This window comes from Sinocyclocheilus anshuiensis, unplaced genomic scaffold (assembly GCF_001515605.1).
Source record: "Sinocyclocheilus anshuiensis isolate Anshui unplaced genomic scaffold, SAMN03320099.WGS_v1.1 scaffold250, whole genome shotgun sequence".
Lineage (NCBI taxonomy): Eukaryota > Metazoa > Chordata > Actinopteri > Cypriniformes > Cyprinidae > Sinocyclocheilus > Sinocyclocheilus anshuiensis.
The window spans coordinates 552,905-580,098 of NW_015547652.1; the positions used below are offsets into that span (position 1 = coordinate 552,905).

A 27,194-nucleotide genomic window follows, 5' to 3' on the forward strand; every position below is an offset into this window, starting at 1 on the left:
ATGCAGGTTATTTAAGACAATATTAGCTGATTAGACGGCAATGCTGAGCTAAAATGCTAAATGTTTGCCCTCTCTCTCTCTCTCTCTCTTCTTCACCGTTCACACATCTCTGACCTCAAATACATCAAATATTACCCTTTTAGACAGTTTTTGAAGTAAAGAGTAAAGAAAACACTATGCAAAACTTATTGAAACAACCAGTTCTTTATTTACCCTTGTAAGACCCCCCCTAAATAAACTAAAATACAAATAAAAAAAATGCAATTAGAGTATACATCATAGTAGTACGTGCTTTATCAAACTGATATAAATTTGACAAAATTTTGTGTCTAGAAAGAATAATTTCAAATGATCAAGAGCACTTCAAAAGAAAAAAAATATTTTGCATTAAGATATTCTTGTAAAAGATTTTTGTCATTTAAAAAAAAAAAAAAAAGGCAATTAAGAATTTTTTTATCCCAAATGTTAATTAATGTGATGCAAAAAATAACATTTTATTTTATTTGAAAAGTACAACATCATAATAGTATGTGTTGTATTGATATATATATATATATATATATATATATATATATATTTATTTATATTTTAAAAATTATATTAAAATAAAATATAAAATGATTTTATAAAAACATGAAACAAAATATATAAAAAAAAAAATAGAAAAAAAGGAATGATTTTAATTATCAAATCAGATTATTGAGAATGCCAGCTTGGAATATGAAATTATGAAGAACTAACGGAATTATGTCTAGAATTTTGGAAGAAAATGCCAATCAATCAATCAATGCAAAAATATCTTAATGGTCCTAAATAGGCTTAATTTTAAGTTTCTCGATGCAAAATATAATTTCCATTTTTTCATGAGCTTCACATACAGATGCAGAGGCAAATCCTGCATTATTTTACGCATGTTTAAATCCTGCATGTCTGTCTGTAATACAAACAATGCTAAACTTAAGTGTAGAAACATGCTAGCAATAAACTCCTGAAACAACTTCCACACGACCTCTTGACTTCTCCAAACAGATCCGATTAAAGCAACACCAAACCGGTTTAAGCTCAGACCCGGTTTAACAGCTCAGACAGAACATCCTCTAACAACAACCAATCAAATTACTCATTCACCATCACTATTCCTGTCATCTGCACTGATCTCTCGCATGAAGAACAGAAGAAACAGAGCGGCACATGTGTTTCACTGTCGATTCTAATGAGATTTCATCATGAAAGCAGGCTGAACTCAATAAAGCTCAATCTACTCTCTGATAGACGAACTCGTCTCACTTTAATGTGCACTACTCGCATGCCTCCACCTTATAATCCTATATATAAGGATAATCCTAATATAATATAATATAATAATTCTATATATGTGACCCTGGACCGCAAAACCAGTCATAAGGGTCAATTTTGTGAAATTGAGATTCAAAATATTATAATATAAAAATATTATAAATAAATATAATACTATTATACAAAATATAATAATATGTTAATAATACTAAAATAACTTTGTGAAACCCAGTCACACATTCATTCATGAGATTTCTGCGGGAAACACCAAACCTTCTGCACCTGCTGCAAAACCACGAATATGAAAAAAAAAAAAATAATAAACGGGGCCACAGTGAGTCACACGAGAGCGGGACAGACGTGGAGAATGATGGGAGAAATCCTCGTCACACAAGGACCTCAATAACTCCAGCCTAATCGCCTCAAATGAGACTCGAACCCTCAAAACCCTTTCATTTAAACAAATGTCTCCGCCAGCGTCCCGGGGGGAGATTCCAGCAGAGCCGTCCCTTTCCAAAAAAAGGCTAGCCTGTATTTTCTTCCCGGAGGAAGAGAGAGAGATTAGGAGTGCCGGAGAGCAAGAAAAGCGGCTGAATGCAGAAATAGTGCAGTGACGTCGACGCAGCCCACTCGCCTCCCCAGAGGCATCTCTTGACATGCCTGCAGAGAAACGCTGGAGCCCGAGAGAACGGAAGACGCTTCAGCTGCAGCTCATTCATGCACTGAAGAGATCCTCATCATCACCGCTGCTGCTTTCTCTGACATCTCTGAAACCATCGGATGGGTTCTTATTTCAGTGCATTGAAAAACTAGACTGTTTACACCAAAAGTCATGCAAATTACTGATAAATATTACAAAATGATTTAAAACTATTAAAACCACACTATTAAAATGATTTTACAAAGCAAGTATTTAGTACTTGCAAATTCATTGTAATAATTTGTGAAATTTACTAGAAATTTCTGAGTGAAAGTTGTTTTCAGTGCAGGATTATTATCCTAAGAATACTTAAAAACAAACAAATAAATAAAAGTAAAACCAAAAAAAATTTGTAATTGTTTGAAATTAAATAAACATTAAACTGAAATAAAAAACAAACAAAATAAAACAAAAACAAACAAACTTAAACTTATTTTATTTCAGCTAGTTGCTAAATTTCTCATTTTTGGATAAAGTACTAAAAATAAATAAACTAAAACAAAGCAAAAACTATACAGACATATAAATAATAATAAAAAAAAATAAAAATAATTAAACCCAAATAAACAAATGCCAAAACTATAGACAGATTTAAAAAATAAATGAATTAAAACTATATAATCTAAAGCTAACAACTAAAACTATACAGACATATTTAAAAAAAAATATGAATAAATACATAAAACTAAAACTAAATAAACTAAAGCTAAAAACTAATATAGACCTAATAAAAAAACTGATAAAAAAGACAAAAAAAAAAAAAAAGAGACAAAAAATTAAAATATAAAAAAATGTAATCAAATCAAATTGAAAATGTGTGCACTAATGAACTAACCACAATAAGACATGCATTAAAGTGAATAAAGATCATTGCCATTTAAAGTTTCTTTGTGGACAGGAAGAACCGTCTGTCTGTTCACGAGAACCCAAGACGACCAAACCAGTTAAACCAGATAACAGAGGAATCTCCAGCAGTGACCGGGACACAATCAGAGAGAGATCCGTCTGTGAAACACACAGCCAACCACAGCGCAACCACTGCACACCTGCATAGATGCACAAAACCGGCTCATATTTCACACCCAAATACAAATAAAAACTCGATTCTACATGAAGAAAATGTAGCCATTTTAGAACCACTATGAATTTCATGCATCGTGAATTCTATGCATTATTTTCTGACAATAAAGCATATTTTAAACCACAATACTGTCAATGCAAAATAAATTGCATATTAAAATTGCAATATTGTCACCACATATATAAATTGTACATAATGGTGCCTTTTGTTGTGCTGCTTTTATTTTATTTATAAATAATAATAAAAAAAACCAGCACAGAATCTAAAGAAAATAATGAAAAGACTAGACAAACCACATTAATGTCAATCTGGGGTGAAAATGTGAAATTATTTGCATTAATCAATTTTATCATCATCATTAATATAAAAAGTTAGTAACACTTTATAGTAGTATTTATTATACTATTCCTTATATATGTGTATATATATATATATATATATATATATATATACATACATATAAAATAGATGACAAAACAATCAATATTACAAACATAAAATCGCAAATATTACTAAATATGGCATTTAAAGTATAAAAGTCACTCGTTTTTATAAAGTAACACTGTCCAACAGCGATTATATATATTATGATTTTAGTACATCAAGCTAAATAGAAAAAGACTAACTTTGTCTCAGAAACTAGTTTATTTGTATTTTATAGCTTTAGTTTGTTATCTATAATATCCCTACTATAATGAACATTCCTATTTTAGTAACTACCATCTAACATTAACAAAGTTTAATAAATGCTCCATATATAGCTCAATTTTAGTTCACATTAGCTAATGCATTAAGCAATGTTAAAGGAGACATATTATGCCCCTTTTTACAATGTGTAATATAAGTCTCTGGTGTCCCCAGAATGTGTCTGTGAAGTTTCAGCTCAAAATACTCCACAGATCATTTATTATATCATTTTGAAAGGCGGTAATATTATAATGAGATCCCTTTGCCACGTCACCAAGGGAGCGAAATCAGACGTGCTCGTTTTCTCAGACGCTTGCAGAAAAAGGCTTCCCAAAACAAAGTTACTAGGTTAATCTTTTTCACGTTTCCTTGGTTAGTAGATGCACCGGGGACCTGATTATAGCACTTACAACCTGGAAAAGTCAGATTTTCATGATATGTCACCTTTAACTAATCATACTAACTGCAAGTGTTAGTCTTAAAAAATATTTTTCATTTTCTTTATGCAAAATATTAAGTGCACCATCAGTGTCCAAATACGTTTAATAGGGCTTCAGTAATCTGAGCACACAACTAGAATTAACGAATCAGACACACATGTGGTTGCGTGCGGCATGAAAACCAGCAGCGTTTTTATGTAGGTAGGCAGACACACAGCGGCTCAGTGTGTGTTTAGTGTGTGCAAAGTGTGACGTAGCCTTTTGTTGAGCAACAGTGTGTGTGTGTTAAACAACGCTTTCATTCTGCTTGAGCAAGCAGTGGTTGGTTTGTGCGGTTAGAAATGACTGAGCGCTCAACTGTTCCCGAGCTCGCAACCAATACAGTCTTACTGTGTTCAAACGTTCTTATCTGCAGTCAGCCAGATGCGTTCATAAAACACTCACTCCAAAACGACTCATCAGCATCCAATCTACACCGTACCTCGGCCTACACGAGCAAATGTGAGCCGTTCAAAACCTGATTACATTCATTTAAGGAATAAATGTCTTAAACTGGAAATAGACACGGGAATAAGATGAAACGATGCTGTATTTAATTTGACACAAATGAAAATGCCTACAATCCATAACTGAAAGCTACTTCATCTAATTTGATCATTGTCTTCTTATTTGGATCTTTTATAGATTCAAAGCAGATGAGATGATTCATCAGTTCAAGTACAAAACATTTAAACTAACATCATAAAACTAAATTCTGATTGGACGAGACACATTCACAGCTGCTGTAAAATATTTCACACACACCTGCGACACACTTTATTTCTATTCAATTCAATTCTAAATGATGAGCTGTGCATGAGCCATAAAAACAACTAAACCACTAACCACTTCACCAAACAAACACTTTTCAATAATAACTTCATGCTTTTTAGTGTAACTTATTAAACAGAGTGTTGTTTCGGTCAAATTAAACTCCAATTAACACCAATAACTATGCAAATGGACGATATATATATATATATATATATATATATATATATTTTTTTTTGGACTCCTTTTTAATGGTTATTTAAATATGAATCGTTTTGCGGCTTAATATTTACAAATACGAGTGGGAGTGGGCTCACTTGTGTGTGTGTGTGTGCGCGCGCATGCGCATCGGGCGGAACTCCGCTGTGCGCGATACAGAGAGCGCGACCATAACGTAGAGACCGAAATGACATGCCGTTGTGTAAATAAGATAAATAACATAAGGCTATTTAGTTTGCTTAATAAAAGAACAAGGTATATACCTGTTCTATAGGAAAGGTAACTTTAAATTACTTCTGTTGTGATCTGGCGCTATAGAGAAAATATAATTAAATAAAATTAACTTGACCTTCAAGGGGGGTGGGGGGTGCCGTTGGGGGCCCTAATATAATGGCAGGGGAAACACTGATATATATACAAATATATATATAGACAAAGTTTGTAAGGTTAGTGAAATTAAATGACTATTAGATATTCAGAGCCTTGTTTAAATGAAATGCATATTTGCTAAAAGCTAACTTTAGATGAGAATGTATTATAGCGTTTGCCTTCCTATTACTAATAATATAATATAATATAAAATGCTATAGGCCTAATGCTTTTTCGCATATATCGTTTACTCTGTTTAAGAGTTCTGCATAATAATTTATTAGTCAGAATTGTTAAACAGAGACAATAAATACTGAAAACAGAAAACGGGAGCTTTGTGACCTCAGGTGCTGGCATTCCCAGTGATTTCAAAAGAAAAGTCCAGTACACGTCAAAATAAAATTTCGGCCGACATATCAGCCAAACAGGACAAAATTATTGCCGCATGCAATAATACAAAAAAAGACAAATATCAGCCAATATATCGGTCAAACAGAAAAACGTATTGGCATATCACAAATATAATGTGATATCTTAAAAAAGCTAAATATTGGTCAGCATATCGGCCAAAAAAAAAAAAGATTGGCCAATACTGATAATAAAAAAATGCCAAATATTGGCCGGCATATCGGCCAAGCAGAAAAAAAATATTGGTCAATGCCAATAATCAAAGAATTCCAAATACCCGTTGATATATAAGCCAAACAGAAATATTGAATTATTGGCTGATGCTGATAATTAAAAAATGCCAAATATCGGCCGATATATCGGTCTTGGAAATATATAGTTCGACCACTATTAGGCAGCTTTTGATGATAAATTAATGTCAATGCATGGACTAAACATTATTTAACATAAACCCAAAGTAAAAAAATAACGTTCAAAATATTTCACTATATCCACAAAGTGGGGTTTTGGTGGTGAAATAGCTAGTATTTATATTTTCTCTTTCAAAAATTAAGAGATTGATTACATTTGGTCAGAAGAGAGAAAGGTGCTAAATTTGTTATCACAATATGGAAATATAAAAACCTTCATACATTTAAATAAAAATGTACAATGTTAATAACTGTGGAAACAGTCTGTGAATGGGTCCATTGTCAACATAACATTCAAAATATTACATCACACAGCCGTACGTTTGATCACAGCTCTTTCTGATAATACAGAACATCTCTACAGCTGCCACAGGTGTGGACACAACAGTAAAAGCACCAAAACATCCCGTGGGACCCATCACAATCCGATGAGGATGAGTTCAGATCGGCAGGTAAACGCTTAAAAATGCCACGGTCTAATCTGCAGCTGAGCACTAGAAAGAAAACCACCGGGGCGTCATTTACATGATCAGATGAGTTTATTTACTGAGCCTAAAGAACAAAACAATGAGTCAATCACACAGCAGGCGAGTCCCCGTGAAACGGCCCACTGTGAGTTATGAATGAATGAGCTCGTCTGCTCAGGGTTACCATCATCCGGAGAGAGAGAGAGCGAGAGAGAGAGCGAGAGAGCACACAAACAGTCGCTTGCCCAAAATAGACGCTCATTTGGATCCCCGTACAGCAAACTACACAGGATATCCTCTAATGGTGTCTGCTGGCCAGAACGCGCACTACTTAGTGGGTCAGTTAATGGTCTGTGTGGTCTAAATAGTGAGGACGCAGTATGGATTTATGGGCTCCCCGAGGGCAGGTGCTACGCGTCAGGAAAGTGTGGGAGGATGAGCAGTGTGTCATCTTCCCTTTGAACACGTTGAACAAAAACGCCTCACCCACCGCCTGAACTGGCAACATTTATAGGTTTTTAGCCGCGTTTCGTTGAGTCGAGCGCCCACATGCATTCACCCTGCAGCAGAGAAATCAGCTCTGAGAGGTATTCTAGAACCAGATGAATTTTCTAAATGTGGAGATCAGCGCTGGTTTTCTTAGATAGGCAAAGTCACCTTTTTTATAGAAAAGATTATTAGAATTGGTGAAATATTTAAGTTAGCGATCGTTTAAATAAAGTAACAATACATTTACATAGTCAGGCTTTCATGGCACTGTTAGACATTACATTTAATATTAAGTTAATATTTTTTATTTTTAGTAATTTAATTATGCCATTCTGTTGGTTTTATTAGTTTTTTGTTTTTTTAAATACACTTTTGCATAATTTTCCCTATATAATATAATATAATACCTATATAAAAATACCATAAAATAATATCGTATAAGAACGGAAATTGAGATACCTACAATATCAGCAAAAATACAAAACTTAAATATTGGGTGAAATACAGATACCATTTTTTATTAGAATTTAATTTGAAAAGATGATAAATAGATTTTTTTTTTTACAGTTTTTTTTTACTAGCACTATTCATCCTGGTTTTTATTCATATTTTGATTTAGCTTTTGTTTTTTATTTTCAATTTTTTAGTACTTTGTTAGGCCCTTTTTTCATTTTTATTAGTTTTCTGAACACACTACTTGCACTATTTTTTCCCTATATTTTAAATACCATAAAAGTATGCAGAGAGATTTCTGGGTAAAATATAGCAAATATTAAAGGCATTTAAGCAATAAAGTAACAATACAGTCATATAGTCATGCTTTACTTATAATTAAATTTTAGTTTAATTGTTAGTAATTTTGTTATGTGCTTTTGTCATTTTTATTAGTTTTTTTAACACACTACTTGCACAATTTTTTCCCTATATTATAAATACTATGAAATAATGCATAAGTACTCAAATTGGGATGGAGATAAATAGTTAGAATGAAATGTTTTAATGGTGCTGTTAGGCAGGACAGCATGAATTTGGGTCAGAACTGAACTAAATGTTCTTCTATCCTGTGCATGTGACTGATAAACTCACACATGACCCACTGGCCTCTCTATGTGTGTTTTTGTGTCATCACAGCTTATGCATCAGTATACATGCAATAATCAGACTGATGGATCAATCGGACTGAAAGGCCTTCATGTAAACACCTCAATCAATCCAAATACAATTTCGATCGACTGTATTGAAAGGGGTTTTGTAGACCTAAAAAAATAATCCGATCAACAGAAAAAAATTTGATCTAAAGCTGTAAACTATACAGCGAACCCTGTCAGTACATATAATAATGGTATAATATTAAAGATTAAAATTAAACTTAATTGCTATTTATTTTTCAGATAGGCCTATAACAATAAACAACAATCAGACAATTAGTTTTATACAAATATTTAAATCGCACATATGGAAGTCTTTATATGAACTTTTACTGACATAATTATGTTTCAACATTTAACATTTAAACTGTGGCTGTCATAAAAAAATAATTTCAAGACAGATTTATTCAAACATACAATATAGCACTACAAATAATGTTTTGTTTTTGTCCATGCATCAACTGAGAAATGGCACAGAATAAAAAAAGACCAAATTTTTAATACAAAGGGACAAAAATTAAATTTGGTTGAGGGCTGTGGGCCAAAATTAAACGCTACATTACATCTACCTACATTATATTAAAATGTATGCAATTTTTTTAAAATAATTAAAAAAAAATTTTAAATTATGAAATAATTTATTTAATAATTAAAAATTTTAATTATTAAATCATTAAACAAAAATATTCATTTTTTATTTTACTTTTTTTGTATTATTTGAAAAAATTAACTTCAAATTGTTCTTTACATTTTACAATGCAAAAATAAAACAAAAAATATTTTTTTTTAAATTAGAAAAGTTTTTGTCTTGTGATATGGCATTTGGTCATCTCTGGACTAAAAGATAGATTCTTGGGATTTCAGAATCAAATTGAGAATCAATAAAAAAAAAATCGAGAAATCAATATTGTCAACCCAGATCTAATGTAAACATATCTATAGTCTGATAATGGACAACAATAATCAAAAACATTACACACACACACACACACACCGTTCAAATGTGTGAGATCTCTGTGAATATGATCGTACAACAAATGCAGATTGGTTTTGTTTCACCGTCTCAATCACATTTTCACAGCTCAAAACAGTCTAGTTCTCCTCTTGGTCCCAAAATCAGGTCATTTGTCTAATAGCACGAGTCACAAAAGTTCAACGAGTGTCACATGACTCTCACACTGCCGACACAGAGGCTGTTTCAAAACAGCAGATTGTGTTTAACACACAAAAGAGCGAAGATCAGGTCAACACACAGAAGTATAGAAATTCTACATTGATTAAAAAAAAAAAAACTGCGCTGGTATCGGATCGGAATCAGCCGATGCTCAGAATTTTCTGGATCGGATCGGATCTGAAAAAATGGCATCGCTGCATCCTACACCCTTCACATGCTGAAATGAGTTCTGTACCTGCCTGTGATGAGGACATTATGAATAAAGAATGAATATTAGTCGAATTTAAAATAAACATTTGCATTTGAATGTTAGGAGTGCATCAGGGAGTGTCATCAGTGGAGCACGAGATGCGGTGATGATGATGTAAGTGACGTTGTTGCATTTTAATGTTTTGTTAGTCTAGCCCACGAGACGCGCCGCTGCTGCGTTATTCATTCAACATATTAGAGAAATATAGAAGCTCAATGCAGAGAAGATCTTGATTAGGTTAAAACCAAGCCATTCACACAGAACGCATATTCAGCGCATTTTTAGACGGACAAATATGACTGCTGCGCTCTCACACAAGAGATGTATAGAAAGCCATGCAAAGTTAAAACAGTTTAAACTTTTTGAAAACACGTCACGAATTTGTGGAGGTTTATTTCTTTTCACTGCGTCTCATATGTTTTTAAATGCAGTCTGTGTGATCGGCGCTTCAGCTCTTTGGATTAAGCAATGTATAAATACATGATGCTGCTTTGTTCATAATTGTTCATGCCATTTACGAAATTATATTTGATTTTTATGAGTTAATTTAGACGTAATGCACGTCGATAATTTTTTTTAGCTATATCGCCCAGCCCTACTTAAAAGTTTAAGGCAACCAGCTTCAGGACATGGTAATATATGGTAATATTCTGTTTATACAACAAAAAGTTGAGAAAACTAAAATTTCCTACAAAAACAAGATGAGAAAACTCAAAAATCTCCTGAAGCTGGTTGCCTTAAACTTTTAAGTTTTCTCAACTTTTGATTTTTTACAGCAACTTCAACTATCAAGTTTTGTAAACTTACATTTCTAAATTATAAAAACTCCATATTTCTAGTCAAGTGTAGTCTATAGTACATTATTTGGGACTTGTAAGGATGTTGGGGATGGTACTTCCTGTCAGTCATGTGACAAGTCAAGTCAAGTCACCGTTATTTATATAGCGCTTTTAACAATACAGATTGTGTCAAAGCAGCTTTAAATTACAATAGTAAACACTCAATTTTCAGTTAAAGGCAGTTCATCGTTGAATTCAGTGATGCCATCATCCAGCTCAGTTCAGTTTAAACAGTATCTGTGCAATCAAGTCGACGAGATCGCTGGATATTAAGTGACAGTGATGTGAGGTGTGACGCAGGGCGTTCCTCCTTCACCGTTTACCTGACACAACAGGCAGGTGTGCATACCTTACTATACAAGGACAGACTTGCTTTTACGGGCCGTGAGCCATGAACACAAGCATGAAGGGTGGCGTTACTAGAGCATGCTGGGACCTAAAGCTGACACACTGGTTCTTACACGACACGCGCTTCTCCAAATGACAGCTTTTCTCAGGAGAAAGAGAGAGAACAACAACAACAACAACAACAACAACAACAACAACAACACAGGGTTTAAAGCCTCAAATGTGCTCATGTCCAAGCCAGTGCAATTTTCCTATTATTTATATATTAATTTTAATAAGAAAAATAATATTTTGATTTAGCTTTTATTTGTATGTTTTCAGGTTTCAATTTAATTCTAGTTTAATTTTTAGTAATTCTGTTATGCACTGTTGTCAGTTTTATTATTTGTTAGCCTTTTTTAATATTACAATTGAGGTTTAATAATTTTATTTTTCAGTTTTAGATTTAGTTCAGTTTCAGTTTTTATTTATTTCCATTTAGTAATTTTACCCCCGGCTTCACAGACAAGGCTTAAGCCTAATCCTAGACTAAAAAGTAAGTCTGAGCTGTTTCAACTGAAAGAAACTTGCACTGACTGATCTTAAAATATATCAGTGCCTTTGTTTTGTCCCAAAAAGCACACCAGTAATGCTTTTTTTCTAAGCACGTTTATTAAAATGACTTCAATGTCCTAATTGAACTATGGCCTAATCCTGGCTTAGTCTAAATCCTGTCTGTGAAACCGGCCCTTAGTGCTTCAACTTATTTCAGTTGGTTGCCAAGCAAACATATCTAATTTTCTTTTTAGTTTAAATTTGTTTTGATCTAATATTTCATTTCAGCTTTATTTCAATGAACAAATGTATTTTGAGTAGTTTTAGTGAACTATAGTAACTCTGGTCTGAGCTGAGAGTTAATCGGTTATTAGCTGGAAATCAAAGCACATGAAGTAAGAGTTTGTCAGGAATAAGCAGAGCGAGCAGATTACAGCGAGATTAGTGCACTACTTGAGCCGTTTAGAAGGAAATAAGGTCATGTGTGATTGACTGACTGAGTTCACGAGTCAATGAGCTGATGTCAAACCCGAGCTGAAGCCAGTGGGAAACTCCTGTCCGCCGCACCCAACACACGGCCGAAACCTGAGATGGTGCACGCAGATGGCCACGCATTCACACGCTCCAACACGCACACGCAACAAGAGCAGAGGGAAACCCAGGCCTGCATGAATTATTCACCTGTCGGTACGGTCCGAAGAACAGCGAGAAACAGAGGGTAAGGGACAGATGAGCTGTCGATTACGACAAACATGGTTTTATGTTCAGAATGGAATACTAGCATACAGCTTACTGCACACTGAAGTAGTATATACTAAACTGCATACTATTTAAAAAAAAAACACAATCCAATAGAGTGCATTTTCAGTGGCATTGGTTTTGGAAGTATTTTTTCCATTCATTTTTCCAATAGTGATTTAAAAAAAGTCTTTGTTAAAGCATTACAAGTCATGAACCAAAACAACCAGCTACGAGGAGAATCACAACATTACAAACTTTGATTTGAGGCAAAAAAGCAAATGCAAAATGGACAAAAAGACTGTGTACTTAATGGCTTTAGTGAAGGAAAAAACTACAATCCCATGAAGCACTGCGAATCACATAAAAAAAAACGATGAAGAAATATAAAAATATTAATTTTAAGTTATTTGCTGTATTTATAGAAAAAAATATTTGAAGTTCATTGCAAAATATTGATATATATATATACAGGGGTGCACATAAGTTTTTCATCCTGGTTCTCATATGAGAACCTGGAGATTTGGTTTGGTTTGGCACATAGTGTGACTCATCAAATATAACTATAAAAAATAAATTAATAATAGTGACAATATTATTGCACTTGATTTAGTTGTTTTTTTTAAATAAAATAATAAACTAAATAATAAAGTGTGATAATACTATTTTATTTTAAAATAAAAAGGGAGTATTAAATACAAATACAATTATTTTATAATAAACTTAAAAATAAAATGCTAATATTTTATTATTATTATTATTTTAATTTGAACTTTCATCATTTTCAAACTGAAAATCAGCAAGCTTTTGTTTTGGCGGGTTGCCGGCAAGTAAGTATAGAGACAGAGCGCATTTAGGCCACTCACACACCGGGGGGGAAAACAATCCAACGCTCTCCATTGACTTTCTATTGCGGGAAGCTGCCTCCTTGTCATTTCTGACTTATAACAAAAAACAGAGCAATGCCTAAAAGCTGCTATGTGACAAGGTGTACAACAAACAAGCTAAAAAACCCAGAACTACGTTGACGCAGAATAAGAACAAGTAGAATAAGAAGAATATGTTACCAATCAAATTAAATCAGTATTGACAAAATTAATTTGTACTACAGGTGGCACAGAACACAAAAGTGGCTTGTATGTGTATTTTCAGAAATGTAATGAGGCTCAGAGGTGGAATGAGTGCAATTAAAACCATAAATTCATGTTGAGATTAATGTTTTAAATATAGAAATATTAAATTATTTAAATAACTGAAAAGATACTTTAAAAATGAAACTAAATCCGCCAGCAGGTGGCGGCAAGTCACTGATTTTATCACTGAATCATTCATTCAATTGATTCATTCGAACAGCTGATTCATTCAGGAATGAAGCAAGTGACTGCCTTTATGGGTAATTGAATCATTGACTCACTAGATTTGTTTAAAAACACAGTTCATTCATAAACGAAACACTGCTGTTTGAATGGAGATGCGCAGCGGCTCAGCTGTGACTTTGTTACAAACTATTTTCGACGACGAAATAGAGAAAAATCAGACAATAGTGTTATAGTCAATGTAAGTCACTTAATATTAAGTTCTTGTTTATTGCACTGTTGTATTAAATCAGTATCACATTTACAAACTCCCTTAAAAATCATTAAAACCTTTGAAGCGCCTCTGAGCACAATCACAAATATGATGATCAGGTCAGTCGCACTGGTGCTCCTAAATATTTTTTTCATAGTCGCACGCAGTAGTTTTCAGTCGCATATATATATATATATATATATATATATATATATATATATATACACACACACACACATATTTAAGTAATTTGAGTACGTAGGAAAACTGACTTGATTACATAATTTGTGGTCCTTCATGGGAGTGGGCGGAGCTTTGCTCACTGCAAATCTCTGATTGGCAGAATTTCTGTAAAGCATTGTGGGTAATGTAGTTTTTCACCACGAATTCTGCTATTAAATATGATTATTTTAAAAATAAGTTGGAATCAATGCAAACAGATGGTTCAACAAAAGCATATACAATCGATTAACAACCTCAGAGCTGGCAACAGGTCTGTTTTTAAAGTTTTACCAGTTATTGTTAAAAAATCAATGTTTCTATGGAGAAATAAATGAATGAAGTTTTTACATTCAAAACCCCATTTTATATCATAAAACATTAAAGTATCTTGAGCTTGTGTTAACCACCATAGACCTTATTTCAGGCATTTAAACTAAAAACCCATAAGAAAAAAACAATTGACTTCAGCACAACGGAACCAAAAGTTTTCAAATGCAACTTATTTCAGAGTTTTGGCCTGCAGCACTCTATAATTCCCTTCCTCACATAAAATACACTACTATGCAATACGCATACTAGTTTATTTCAAAAACATTATTATACTACTCCAAATAAACCTGGTTTCTGAAAAAACGGAGAATTTGGCTACATGAAGTAAAGGGCTTGTTAGCTACGACTGTGCGTCTGCCCCTAAAACAACCCTAAATATCTGCTTTGTGTTTACATGCAGTAAAATCATCATGAGTCACACTTTCGACTTACTGCCGTCATAAAATGTTGAGTTGCATCAAATTTGGCAGCCTTCTCAAAACTGCAATGGATGCCAGAAAATAGGGAAAACATGGTGAAATGAACATGCAAATATGTAGTAAAATGCGTAGTGTGTGACAGAAAATGGACGTTCAGGCGCTTATGTGACAGGGCTCTACGCTTACTTCTCTTTAGGAGAAGTTAGTGCTTGTGCTCCTAATTTAAAAAATTTAGGAGCATGGTCAAAAATTTAGGAGCACCTTCTAATCAATAATCCAAAAAATTCTTATAAAAAATTAACCTTCCCATTACGAGGTGATATTTGACAAAGTGATTTACAGGGAATTTATTTTTACCTTTGTAATGGCATTTATCTAACTTTATTAAAAGCATGTCATCTTTTATGTCAAATTCAAAAATATATATTTATAAGCTTTTTAACATTTCTAATTAAAACAACAGAATAAAAACAAGTAGAATAAGAAGTAGAATAAGAATAAGTTACCAATCAAATGAAATCAGTATTTAAGAAATACATTTGTACTAGAGAGATGGCACAGAAGAACACACAAGTGGCTTGTATGTGTATTTTCAGACGTTTATGAGGCTCAGAGGTCGCATGAGTGCAATTAAATTAATAAATTCATGTTGAGGTTAATGTTTTAAATATAAAATTTTGAATATAGAAATATTAAATGATTTAAATAACAGAAAAGATACTTTAAAAATGAAACTAAAATGCCAGTAGGTGGCGGTAAGTCACTGATTTTATCACTGAATCATTCATTTAATTGATTCGTTCGAACGGCTGATTCATTCAGGAACGAAGTATGTGACTGTCTTTTATGAATGGGTAATTGAATCATTGACTCACTAGATTAATTTAAAAAAGGAGTTCATTCATAAACGAAACACCGCTGTGTTTGAATGGCGATGTGCAGCGGCTCAGCTGTTCTTTGCTTTAAACTATTTTCGTTGACGAAATAGAGCAAAATAAGGCAATTGTGTTGTTGTCAGACAATATAAGTCACTTAATATTAACTTCTTGTTTAATGAACTGTTGTATTAAATCAATATCGCATTTGCAAACTCCCTTAATAATCATTAAAAGCTGTCACTCATCTTAGTTCATTGCGATCTCACAAAACTCCATAATAATCAACGAAGCTCCTTACACTGCACAATGAATCTCTTATTTACACTCGGTCTACACTGTTTGTTATAATGAGAGGATACGTCTGTGATGATACATTACTCAACGCTGCAAAAACACGTTGTATGTATGTTAGAAACCTTTGAAGCTCCCTCATCGCAAACATAAATGCTGATCGGGTCAGTCGCACAGGTGCTCCTAAATATTTTTTCATAGTGGCACGCAGTAGTTTCCAGTCGCAAATGCGACTGAAATGGTCGCACTGTAGAGCCCTGTGTGAACATAAACCTGCCAAACAAACGACCTGTGAGAACATCAGATGCTGTTGGCTGGATGGACGGAGAGTCACACGCCAGTCAACACACACACACACACACACACACACACACACACACTACTGCAGTCAAAACACAGTTGCTGAAGCGCTGAGATCATTTCCCAGTGACACCTGAATTCAAACGTCGTGGCCTCCATCACCACAAACAAATCAAAACATGTCAACATCATGTAATGAAGCCACGTTTCATGTCAACATCAACCAATTCAGTGCTATTTATTTAGTGTTATTTCTAAGCCATTATAGTTTTTTATTAATAGTTTGATTTAGTTTATTTCAGTTTTTAGTAAGTTTGTTATGTGCTTTTTTAGTTTTATTATTATTTTTTTGCAATTCATTGTAATCAAGATCAAGATTTCAGGTTTTATTTTTTATTTCAGTCTTAGTCATTATTTATTTCATGTCTACATTATTGAGTGCAATGCAGTGTTATTTTAGAATTATTTATATATTAGTGCTGTCAAACGATTAATCGCATCCAAAATAAAAGTGTTTGTTTACATAATATATGTGTGTGTACTGTCTATATTTATTATGTATAATTACACACATGCATGTATATATTTAAGAAAAATATGTTTTTTTTTTTCACTTAAAATTATTCTAATTATTTTCCAGGGCAATACTTCCAATTTTCCTAGTTGTTCTAATAATTAATTTTATTTTATTTCAGCTTTATTTTAAATAACAAAAATGTTTTATTTTTAGTTAAAATAGCTTGAGTTAACAATAACAATCCTGATGCAATGAAGCAAAGCATCCAACAAACATATACTATGTGTTGTGCATAAATCAGCTACTGTAATGTGACGCACAAAGTTCAAGTAAACTTAACTTGGACTGTCCACTACTCAATCTGTTCAATTTGGACGCTGTGTTAAAAAACTGGACAGACCGCAAAAGAACGGAATTGAATGAAAAACAGCATGATTCACAGCCAGATGCATGCATACACTGACTAACTAGCAGAAAATTTATACTGAATAATACTTGGAATTCAACAGTATTTGTGTCAACATTTACTGCTAAAGGCAAATTCGTTCCAAAAGCGCTGGTTTGGCTGCAGCGCATGGGACAAATTAAGAGACGCATCGTCTCAGAGAGGGTTTTAGCACAGCCCAATGCTAAAAACCCTGCCAATAATTAATAGCCTGTAAAGCATCATCACTAAAAATATTAAAGCTTAGGCTACTTGACCATCCTGACCCGTCCCTAGTCGAGTGGAGCGCTGAATTGCTGATGTGAGTCATGTGAAAGGACCTAAAGGGCTAGTCAAAATCCAGCTTATACCACAAACAGCCCTCTCTGGTCAAGCCTGGCATTCCCGTTTCACAGCTGAGGGCACGACGCAAGCGGTGAGAGAGAGCATCAGCAGTATGAGTCACCAACATCAGCTCATAAAACTCAACAGCTTCTGTTCTGTCCTGCTTCCCAGCGTCACACGAACACACTGCCTACACACTCGGCCTGTTGCATGCTCGTTTGTGATGCTAATGGCCTTTAATTTCACGCCGCTGCATCTTGTACTTCAGGTAGCAGGAGCCTATGTGCAAACGGAGTGAATTATACTCCTTTCAATTGACTGTCAATGTGCCCGAGGGTGATTTCGACATATGACAGCCTCTCCTACACGCCATCGCCCACGCAGAGCTATGAAAGGCGCGCTGGTTATGAAAGGAACAAAACATCAGTCAGGATCTCCTCAGCTAGACGCTGCCTTCTAGGGATGCCAGATGCATCAGTGCATACCGAGTGCATACAAACATACAAATGTTGTGTTATCAGTCCAGTCCTTCCACAACAGACTGATAAACGCTCACATGCAAATTTGCATGTAAACTAGTGTGCACTTCTTGGTCAAAATGCCATTTAAGAGAGTTAAGGCTGCTCTGTGCCTGCACAAAATTCAGTTTAAAGATGCAATGCTGCATAAAAGCCAGACTAAATTAAGCCTGCTCTGGTCCAGCTTAGCTCCTAGTATCACAGTATACGTCGGTGTAATTGTTGTGCAAATGCATTCGTACAGTACCACCTCTTAGCAGCATTAAACAGAAGACACTATAATGCCACTTCAGAGGCGATTTTATGCCACCTTTGCAGTGTAAACTTGGCACTGATGAGGTATTAACTGCTAGTTAAGTGTCTTAATTGATTGCTCTGTGCCTGCTCAACATATTTTGTAAAGACATAACGCAGCATAAAAGTCACAATAAATTAAGCCTGCTCTGATCCACCTCAGCCCCTCGTATAAAAGCACACCGTTGTATTTGCTGTGTAAATGCATTCATGCCACCTCTGAGTGGCATTAAAAAACACCTACAGTAGATGCCACTTCAGAGGCGCTTCTGTGCCATCTTTGCAGCATAAGCTTGACATTTTTGAGGCATTAACAGCTCATTTTTGAGGTATTAACTAGTTATGTCTTAACTGAGTTAAGGCTGCTGTACGATTGTTAAAACTTCAGTATAAAAACACAATGCAGCATAAAAGCCAGAGTAAATTAAGCCTGCTCTGATCCACCTCAGCCCCTCGTTTGAAAGCATACAGTTATATTTGCTGTGTAAATGCAATCGTACCACCTCTGAGCAGCATTAAACAGTCACCTAAATTTATTTAATTAATCACAGCCTTTGCAATTTAACAAACACTAGGCCACATCAGACTGACTGTAAATGACAATGCAGTTAAATACCTGTAAAACTTCATGCTCAACTTCATGCTGTATTGTTTTACAGAATCAAAATGAATCATTTTTAGTTTTCCCAGCCCTGATCTGGGTACTGAAAACCAGCCTGGTCAAGTGGGTTCATCTGTCACATTGTCAGCACAGTTTCCGCTCACACTTTCTGTTTGTCCTTCATTCATCATGCATAATAAAACATGCAGGCCGCATGGAGCGACTGTACGGACGTCCGGGTAAACGACCCATAAATGCCAAAGATATTCCCACAGCATTCATTAATCAATCACTGCCCTTTAGGACTAAATATCTCATCTCAATCACACAGAAGTGCGTGTCAAGGACTTACAAGTAGTAAAGCATGACATTGCACAAAAGTACGCAGAGGTTTGGCCACTACGAGAATGCAAAATAAATTTAGAATGCAAATATACAAGTGTAAGCGATTCATCAGAGCAGGGTTATTATAGTAAACTAAAACTAATACCATACAAAAAACGAAACATTTTCATTACTTGAAATAAAATATTTTAATTGAAATTAAACAATACGTGACCCTGGACCACAAAACCAGTCATAAGGGTCAATTTTACGAAAATTTAGATTTATGCATCATCTGAAAGCTGAATAAATAAGCTTTCCATTGATGTATGGTTTGTTAGGATAGGACATTTGAATATTTGGATGAGATACAACTATTTGAAAATCTGGAATCTGAGGGTGCAAAAAAAAAATCTAAATATTGAGAAAATCATCTTTAAAGTTGTCCAAATGAAGTTCTTAGCAATGCATATCACTAATCAAAAATTAAGTTTTGATATATTTACGGTAAGAGATTTACAAAATATCTTCATGGAACATGATCTTTACTTAATATCCTAATGATTTTTGGCATAAAAGAAAAATGGATAATTTTGACCCATACAATGTATTGTTGGCTATTGCTACAAATATACCCCAGCGATTTAACACTGCTTTTGTGCTGCAGGGACACAAATATTAATGAAACCTTCAACTTTTTTTTATTTTAGCTAGTTGCCAACAGTTCTTATTTTCATTTAGTTTAACTTTATGTGCTAAAACTGAAATAAAAATGAATAAAAACTATACAACACATTTAAAAAATAAAATAAAAATGACATCTAAGAACATAAAAAAATAAAAACAAATTCAAAAAAATAACACTGCAAAGAGACAGTCAAGAGAGACAGCAATACTAGTAGTGCGACCATATCAGTTAACCAGACAGTCTACACTAGATAGTCACTAACTTAGTAGCCTCACAGAGGAGTGTCCAGTGTTTAAGGACTTCCTCATATTTGTGACGATTGCGTGTCTGGAAGCAGATAATGCAGACGGACGATGACAGACTGCTTCACGCAGAGCTGCAGCCTTTGACTCCTATTGTGACGTCATCGTGAGAAATCAGACACAAACGAGAAACACGTCACAGTGTAGCACCCAGAAATACCAAACCCACGTCTGTGTCACATTTTATTTCCATTTCACAGTCGGAAATAAGAGGCTAGGATTTACTTTAGGGCCATTCATTTTTTTAATGCATTATTACATTATTTTCATGACAATTAATGTCTGGATGCTTTCATTTTGAGTTTGCAATTCTCTACGATTATTAGTCATTACTGTGCTAAATCATGACAATGACTCAGGCCAGACACCACATATTTTTAAAAATATATAAAATATTATATATATTAAGATATTATAATATATAAAATAAATATATCAAAATATATATTTATTTACGCTTATTTTTTATATTCTGTTAAATTACTCTGTACAGTCATATTTTTTAAAGCAAATTAAACAGCAAATTTACACTATATAAAATAAATATATATTTTTTGTTCTTAATTATTTACATTTAGTCATTTAGCAGATGCTTTTATCCACAGATAGAACACAAAAAGAATAGAGATGCTAGTGTTACATTTTTTTTTAAAGAAAACAAGCAGTTAGTAAATGAATAGAGTGCAAGTCTAACACACACACACACCCACGGTGTTCCAAACCGACTTGATTTTCTTTATGCAACATACATTTATACATTTTATTATTTGCATATAGGACAACACAAACGTAAATTTATAATTCTACACGCACATTTCTAGAATTTAAGGAATGTAAAGAATGTGCAAGCAGAACTCTAAATTCTGTTTCTATTCTCACATCTACATGTCAAGCACACGGCCTGCTCGTATTACCAAACCAAAAACACGAGATATGACTCCCCCGCCGTCGGTTTGAGTCGCAGATGTCGGTGTTTGTGATGAACTGGATAGAGTTACAGTACTGAGGAGAGAAACTCTGCGGTGACGTCAGCGCGCGAGAGAACAACAAGCCCAGAAATGTCTGATTCTGACTTTTGGCGGACAGCGTTCAAAACACCTCAGAAAATAACGGTCGGAAGAGGCGCGTTACCTGCAGTTCGGCCCGCTCCACCTCCCATTGCGCCCGTTCCACCTCGAACCGGGCCCACTCGTGCTGCAGAAAGTGTAAAATCCCCGGGATACTGTACTGAGCGCGGGCCGTTTCTCCGTCGCCGTCGCCCGGTTGAAGCGCTTTCGCTCCGCCGGGAAGAACCGAGTTGTTGTTGTTGTTGAAGAACACACCAGGGCCCGCCTGCTCGTCCATGGCTAGGCCGGGAATCGGAGGTCTGATCGACCAAACGGACGCTGTATTTCGTCCGAGAACGGAGAACGGAGAACGGGGCGAGCGCTCGACTCACGGCGCGCTGCTGCTGCTGTCACTTCATGACGTTTCCGCTAGCGCTGGTCGAGTCGCGAGTGAATCGTTCTTGTGAGCCGATTCTCTGAACTGAACCAGTCGAACCGATCAGCGTGGAATGTGGAATGAAATAAACAGCTGACAAATAGCCTAACATGGATTCGGACTATGGAGGGCAAAATTACAAAAAAATTAAATCATGAAATAAATGTTGAAATATATAAATAAATCGTTAAATACATTATTAAATACATAAATAAATGCACAAATAAATAAACAAACAAATAAATATGTATTTATTATTTATTCATTTATTTCCTCCACATTCATTCATGACGTGTATGGAGGACGAAACCTGCAAAAACAATAAATAAATAAATACACAAATAAATAAATAAATACACAAATAAATACATAAATAATTAAACGTGATGAAAGTAGGCAAATAAATAAAATTGGTGGGCAAATGGAAAATGTTTAAGGAAATGCTTAACTCATCCTATTTATTTTCCTTTGATCACTCATTTATTTCTGAATGTAGTTCCACATTTATTTTTCCTCTGCACAACATGCTAATGAGAGGGTGTCAACCATGGACCTGCTCGGGTCTTGTGATAGCTGGGGGCGTGGCTTTCCCGCTGACAGGAGATGCATGGTGTAAATCCAGTATAGCCTAGTAAAGTCACTTTATCGCCGTTCAACAGAGCAAGATACATAGAAAAATTGAGCCGTATTGTCCGTACAGTATCTGTGACTTTACACATGACCCAACGGAATGGCCAGAGATGTCATTTCCCGGCATTCGATATTCGCAAATCTAGGGACCGTCTCTAAAGTTAAATACAACATTGGTATACACTTTTCTAACTTCAATAGCATTTGAGGAAAATTACTTACAGTAACACTACCAACTGTGAAGTGTTCATGTAGTTCTCGGTTATAATGCACACCTTTTAGATTTTTGATATTTATTTAAATAAACTGTAAATTCATATCTACACTGTAAAAAACTTCCTGTAGAAATTACAGTAACTAACTGACAACAGTTCGCTGTAAAAAAAAAAAAAAGAGATGTAAATCAGCTGAAGAGAACTGTAAATTGTGCCGACAACCGTAACCCTGAAAATGAAATGTGGAGGAATTAAATAATTAAATAATTAAATGAATGAATGAATATATATATATATATATATATATATATATATACAGTAAATGAATGAATTAATAAATAAATATTTATTTATTTATGCATTTATTTATGTATTTAAGTATTTAATTATTTAATAATTTTTTTATTTAATTTAATTTTTATTTAACGATTTATTTATATATTTCAACATTTATTTAATGATTTAATTTTGAGTAATTTGGCCCTCCATAGTGTAGTCTCTCAAAAACTGTCTATAATATTTATATAAGAATTAGAAAATGTTGTTTATTGCTTGTGTGTTGTCAGTTAATACGCAAAACTGTAAGGTGTAATGTTGAAAAAACAACAACATTCGGCAATATTTTTGAGCAGGTAAGAAATGTATTTATCAAAAACATAACTTTGTCAGAAGTCAGAAAGAGCTTTATAGCCAAGTATGTTTGCACGTACAAGAAATTTGTTTTACTGTCACAGTACATAGAGAAAACAACAACAACAACACACAGATAACAAAAAATAAGATGTATTTAGATATAAATAAACAAAATAATAGAAAAAAAAGAAAAATATATATAGTAAGTTGAAAAAAAAAAAATATATATTATAAACTTTGGATAAAATTACTTCCACTAAATACCTTAAATATATTAAACGTAAAATATTAAAACATTTATCAAGGTCTCAATGAAGCCTTTAAAGAATCGACTCGTTCGAACGAACCTATTCGGTCAAATGAATCGTTCTCAAAGATGGTTTCCGCTCATTTTTACGCCCACAAGCAGTTCAACAGATCGCTGCCAGCACTAAACGCTCTGATTGGACAGAACGAGCAACTCGCAATGTGAACGGCCAATCAGAGGCGAGTGCGCTGAGCATCCTGGGACTTGTAGTTCGGATGCGTTTTATCCTTTTTTTCGTCCAAACGTTCTCATTCCGAGTTATTGTTTATTCTTTGACTAGCTGTTAACAATCATGCAAAAACACCACATCAGCTGTCTAAGTAAAACACTACTTCAAGACTAACGAAATTACCGATTTTGATAAATGAATACATGTAAATCAATCATTTTGACAATAAACAATTTTATTACCACAAAAATAAGTAATATGTAAATGACAACAGTACAGTAATTAATAAAAGAACGCAGGTTATACATGCATCAACATAATAAATAGTCAAGCAAATGCTTGTGTCATAATGGATTCATTTGCTTAAGTGGTCGTCATGCACGAACTGTTATACAACACTACAATACAAACCTCTGTTTTAAAGACCCATGTGTCTATTTCTAAGAAGGTGAAACCCTGAACAACACAAAGATCCATTCAGTGCGACATTGTAGGAATGTGCATCTGCATACTAATGATCTATAGCGGTTAGTATGTGTAGACAAAAACACATTAAATATTAAAATAAAAAACGTTACGCATGCAAACATCAACACTTCGTGTTATTTTTTATTTTGAACTGTTGATGTCATTATTATTAAATCGTGACGTGAGCAGCGTACGCAGCGTGACGTCACGGCCGGCGCAGTATTTAATTAGTGCAAGCTTCACGAGTAATTAGCGCGCGCGGATCAGCGGTGCGACGCAGCATGCCTCCACCGGAGAAAACCCAGCATCCCAAACCTTTCAAGCAGAGGAAGAGTTTAGGTATGTGTCTTTATATCGCTCACGAGACTCTCTGATGACATGCTGTGAAATGCAAAAGTTGTCTTTACTTTTTTTTTGTAATATTGATCACCGATCAGCTACGAGGAAACAAGAGGTGGCGGGAATCCGAACCAAGTTTCCGACTAAAATCCCGGTAAGAAACGCCCGGTTCTGAGTTTAGTTCATCTCTTACCGGCTGTGTGCGTTAATTAGTGTGTATTTTAGGTGATAATCGAGAGATATCGGAGAGAGAAGTACCTGCCGCCGCTGGATAAGACCAAGTTCCTCGTGCCTCAGGAGCTCACTATGAGTCAGTTCGTGACCATCATCAGGTCTGTCTTCTAATCTGTGTGAAGAGGCTTCAGATAAATTGTCATCTGACTGTCTAAAGTAACGTTATTGCTCATTTTCTTAAAGGGGTGTAAAACAATGTAAAACTGATTTTTGTACAAAAATTTTTTTTATTATTATTAATTTGACACTTTATGAATGTTAAACTTCACTAATATATGTGCAGTATTTTTAATATATGTGTGTATATACATACATGCATACATGCATACATGCATACATACATACACACACACACACACCATACTAGTTTAATTCATAAATTAAATGCAATTTAAAAATGTAAATGGTTTAAATTTAATTATTTTATATTTTATTTATTTTAAGTTTCATTCATAAAATGATTAAATGGAAGTGGAATTGTTTTTATGGCTGTGAAAATTTAATATAACATTTGTAGGTTTTTATATGCATTCGTTTTTACATTATTAAATTATACATTTAGTGATTATAATAAAATTAAACACTTTTATTGTATTAAGGTTCTATGATTGTGACACTTAATATGAAAAAATCTATACATGTAGTGTAGCTTTTCACATTCATAAAAATAAATATGAATAGTTAAATTATAACACAAATATAAGTTTTATTGTATTCTATGCATGTTAAAATTAATATATAAAAATCATGTGTAGATTTTAATATAATTTCATATTCATGGGATGTCATAAATTATTAGTGCATATAATTTATGAATGAAACTTAAATATTTTCATGTTCATAAAATAAATATGAATACAATTAAATTATAACAAAATAAAATTATTGTATTCAATGAATGTGGAACATGTTTTAATCATTCGCATTTTTTAAATATAATTTCACATTCATAGAATGTCATAATATTAGTGCGTATAATTTCTGGATGTGACTCTTTTTATAGATCTGCGCTATATATGCATGCAGAATTAGTAGATGTAGCATATAATACTGGTTCTGTGTACTTCATGCATTTCTTGTACTGCACTAGTATTCGTAGTAAGCTCCGGTGAACAGCCCTGAGACTCTGCCGAGGTGCTCGAGGCGTCAGCTGATGGTCACCTGGCTGGATTTAAGCGCTTTCTCACGCTGTGGCTTTTCCTCATGTCTGATCTGGTTTCTCAGGAATCGAATGACCCTGATGCCCACTCAAGCTTTCTACCTGCTGATCAATAACTCTGGCATCGCCAGCATGTCTCTGACCATGGCTCAGCTCTATAAAGACCATAGAGATGAAGACGGCTTCCTCTACATGACGTACGCCTCACAGGAGATGTTCGGACACTGTAATAATAACCGGTGACGTCGTTTGGGGGGGGTGTAAGAGGTCTTATTTACTTCACTGAACTGTGATTAAATATTTAAGTCTTTGTATATAATGTTAGCGTTTTAGATTTACTATTATTTTCTAATGTATGTTTTAATTGAGTAATAAAATGTCTTTAATTGGTGCATCGGTCACTAGAGAGAGACGTCTGTTCATTCATGTGCTGCAGAAGCGTCCTCAAAATATGCCCGACTAATAAAACTGAATGTCAATCATTTATTGGTTAATCATGTGGTGATAGAAAATAAAGGATATTGTTTGTTTGATGCTGCACACCGTTGCATTTGGGTTTCTTATTTGATTTTCCAAGGTTTTGTCTTTAATTTGCTGTTGAAGCAAAGCAAGTTTATTTATAAACTATTTCATTGCCTTTTAAAGAAAAATGAACTTTTAAATGCATCTTCTATAATACTGTCAGGGTTTTTTTTTTTTTTTTTGCATCAATTGTAGGTGGTGCAAAAGTGTTTTTCAAAGTGTAAAACTGAATGCTTAAAGATTGGAAGCCTACTTATGTGATTAACCCACTGTATTAATGACACTTTATGACCCATTTCTCAATACTTGCTTCAGTGTCAAAAATAATCGATGCACAACAGCATCCGTGTGAGCTAAACTGTGGATCATTTATCATTGCTTTGGCACAAAATGCATTCACTAGCTACATCTATCAAATTACATCAGATCTTTTCTCTGTCAGACATGCAAACCTCCATCCAAACTATATCCCTGCTTGCTTGTTTCCAAACAACTGAACTTCAGTTCAGAACCAAACTGAAGATTTGCTACATTTCTACATTTAGTCATTAAACATGCTTTTATCCAACGCGACTTACAAATGAGGACAATAGAAGCAATCAAAACC

General features: G+C 34.2%; 2 protein-coding genes across 5 annotated transcripts in view; one reads left to right on the forward strand and one right to left on the reverse strand.

Annotated features, from left to right (window-relative positions):
• The window catches only part of LOC107702041 (striatin-like), a 74,949-nt gene extending 52,974 nt beyond the window's left edge, over positions 1 to 21,975 (reverse strand). For all 3 annotated transcript variants that reach the window (XM_016504226.1, XM_016504225.1, XM_016504224.1), the window contains exon 1: positions 21,561 to 21,975. In XM_016504226.1, coding sequence (XP_016359712.1) covers positions 21,561 to 21,773 — 213 coding nt within the window. In that variant the 5' untranslated portion in view covers positions 21,774 to 21,975. The remainder of the gene's footprint in view (positions 1 to 21,560) is intronic.
• Positions 21,976 to 24,572: 2,597 nt separating this feature from the next.
• LOC107702025 (microtubule-associated proteins 1A/1B light chain 3C-like) lies at positions 24,573 to 26,605 on the forward strand. Of its 2 annotated transcripts, none has more exons than XM_016504205.1 (4): positions 24,573 to 24,672; positions 24,771 to 24,826; positions 24,898 to 25,004; positions 26,131 to 26,605. In XM_016504205.1, exons 1-4 carry the CDS (start codon positions 24,615 to 24,617, stop codon positions 26,306 to 26,308), a joined length of 399 nt encoding a protein of 132 aa, XP_016359691.1. In that variant the 5' UTR covers positions 24,573 to 24,614; the 3' UTR covers positions 26,309 to 26,605. The 2 variants fall into 2 exon arrangements, with proteins under 2 accessions (XP_016359691.1, XP_016359689.1); XM_016504203.1 differs by having other exon boundaries at positions 24,582 to 24,672; positions 24,759 to 24,826.
• Positions 26,606 to 27,194: the final 589 nt, after the last annotated feature.

Bases quoted from the DNA above. Each gene is read 5' to 3' on its own strand.
- LOC107702025 (XM_016504203.1), top strand. From the start codon at position 24,615: ATGCCTCCACCGGAGAAAACCCAGCATCCCAAACCTTTCAAGCAGAGG. The intron at 24,673-24,758 runs GTATGTGTCTTT...TTTGTAATATTG, and splicing joins CAAGCAGAGGAAGAGTTTAG to ATCACCGATCAGCTACGAGG. The intron at 24,827-24,897 runs GTAAGAAACGCC...TGTGTATTTTAG, and splicing joins AGTTTCCGACTAAAATCCCG to GTGATAATCGAGAGATATCG.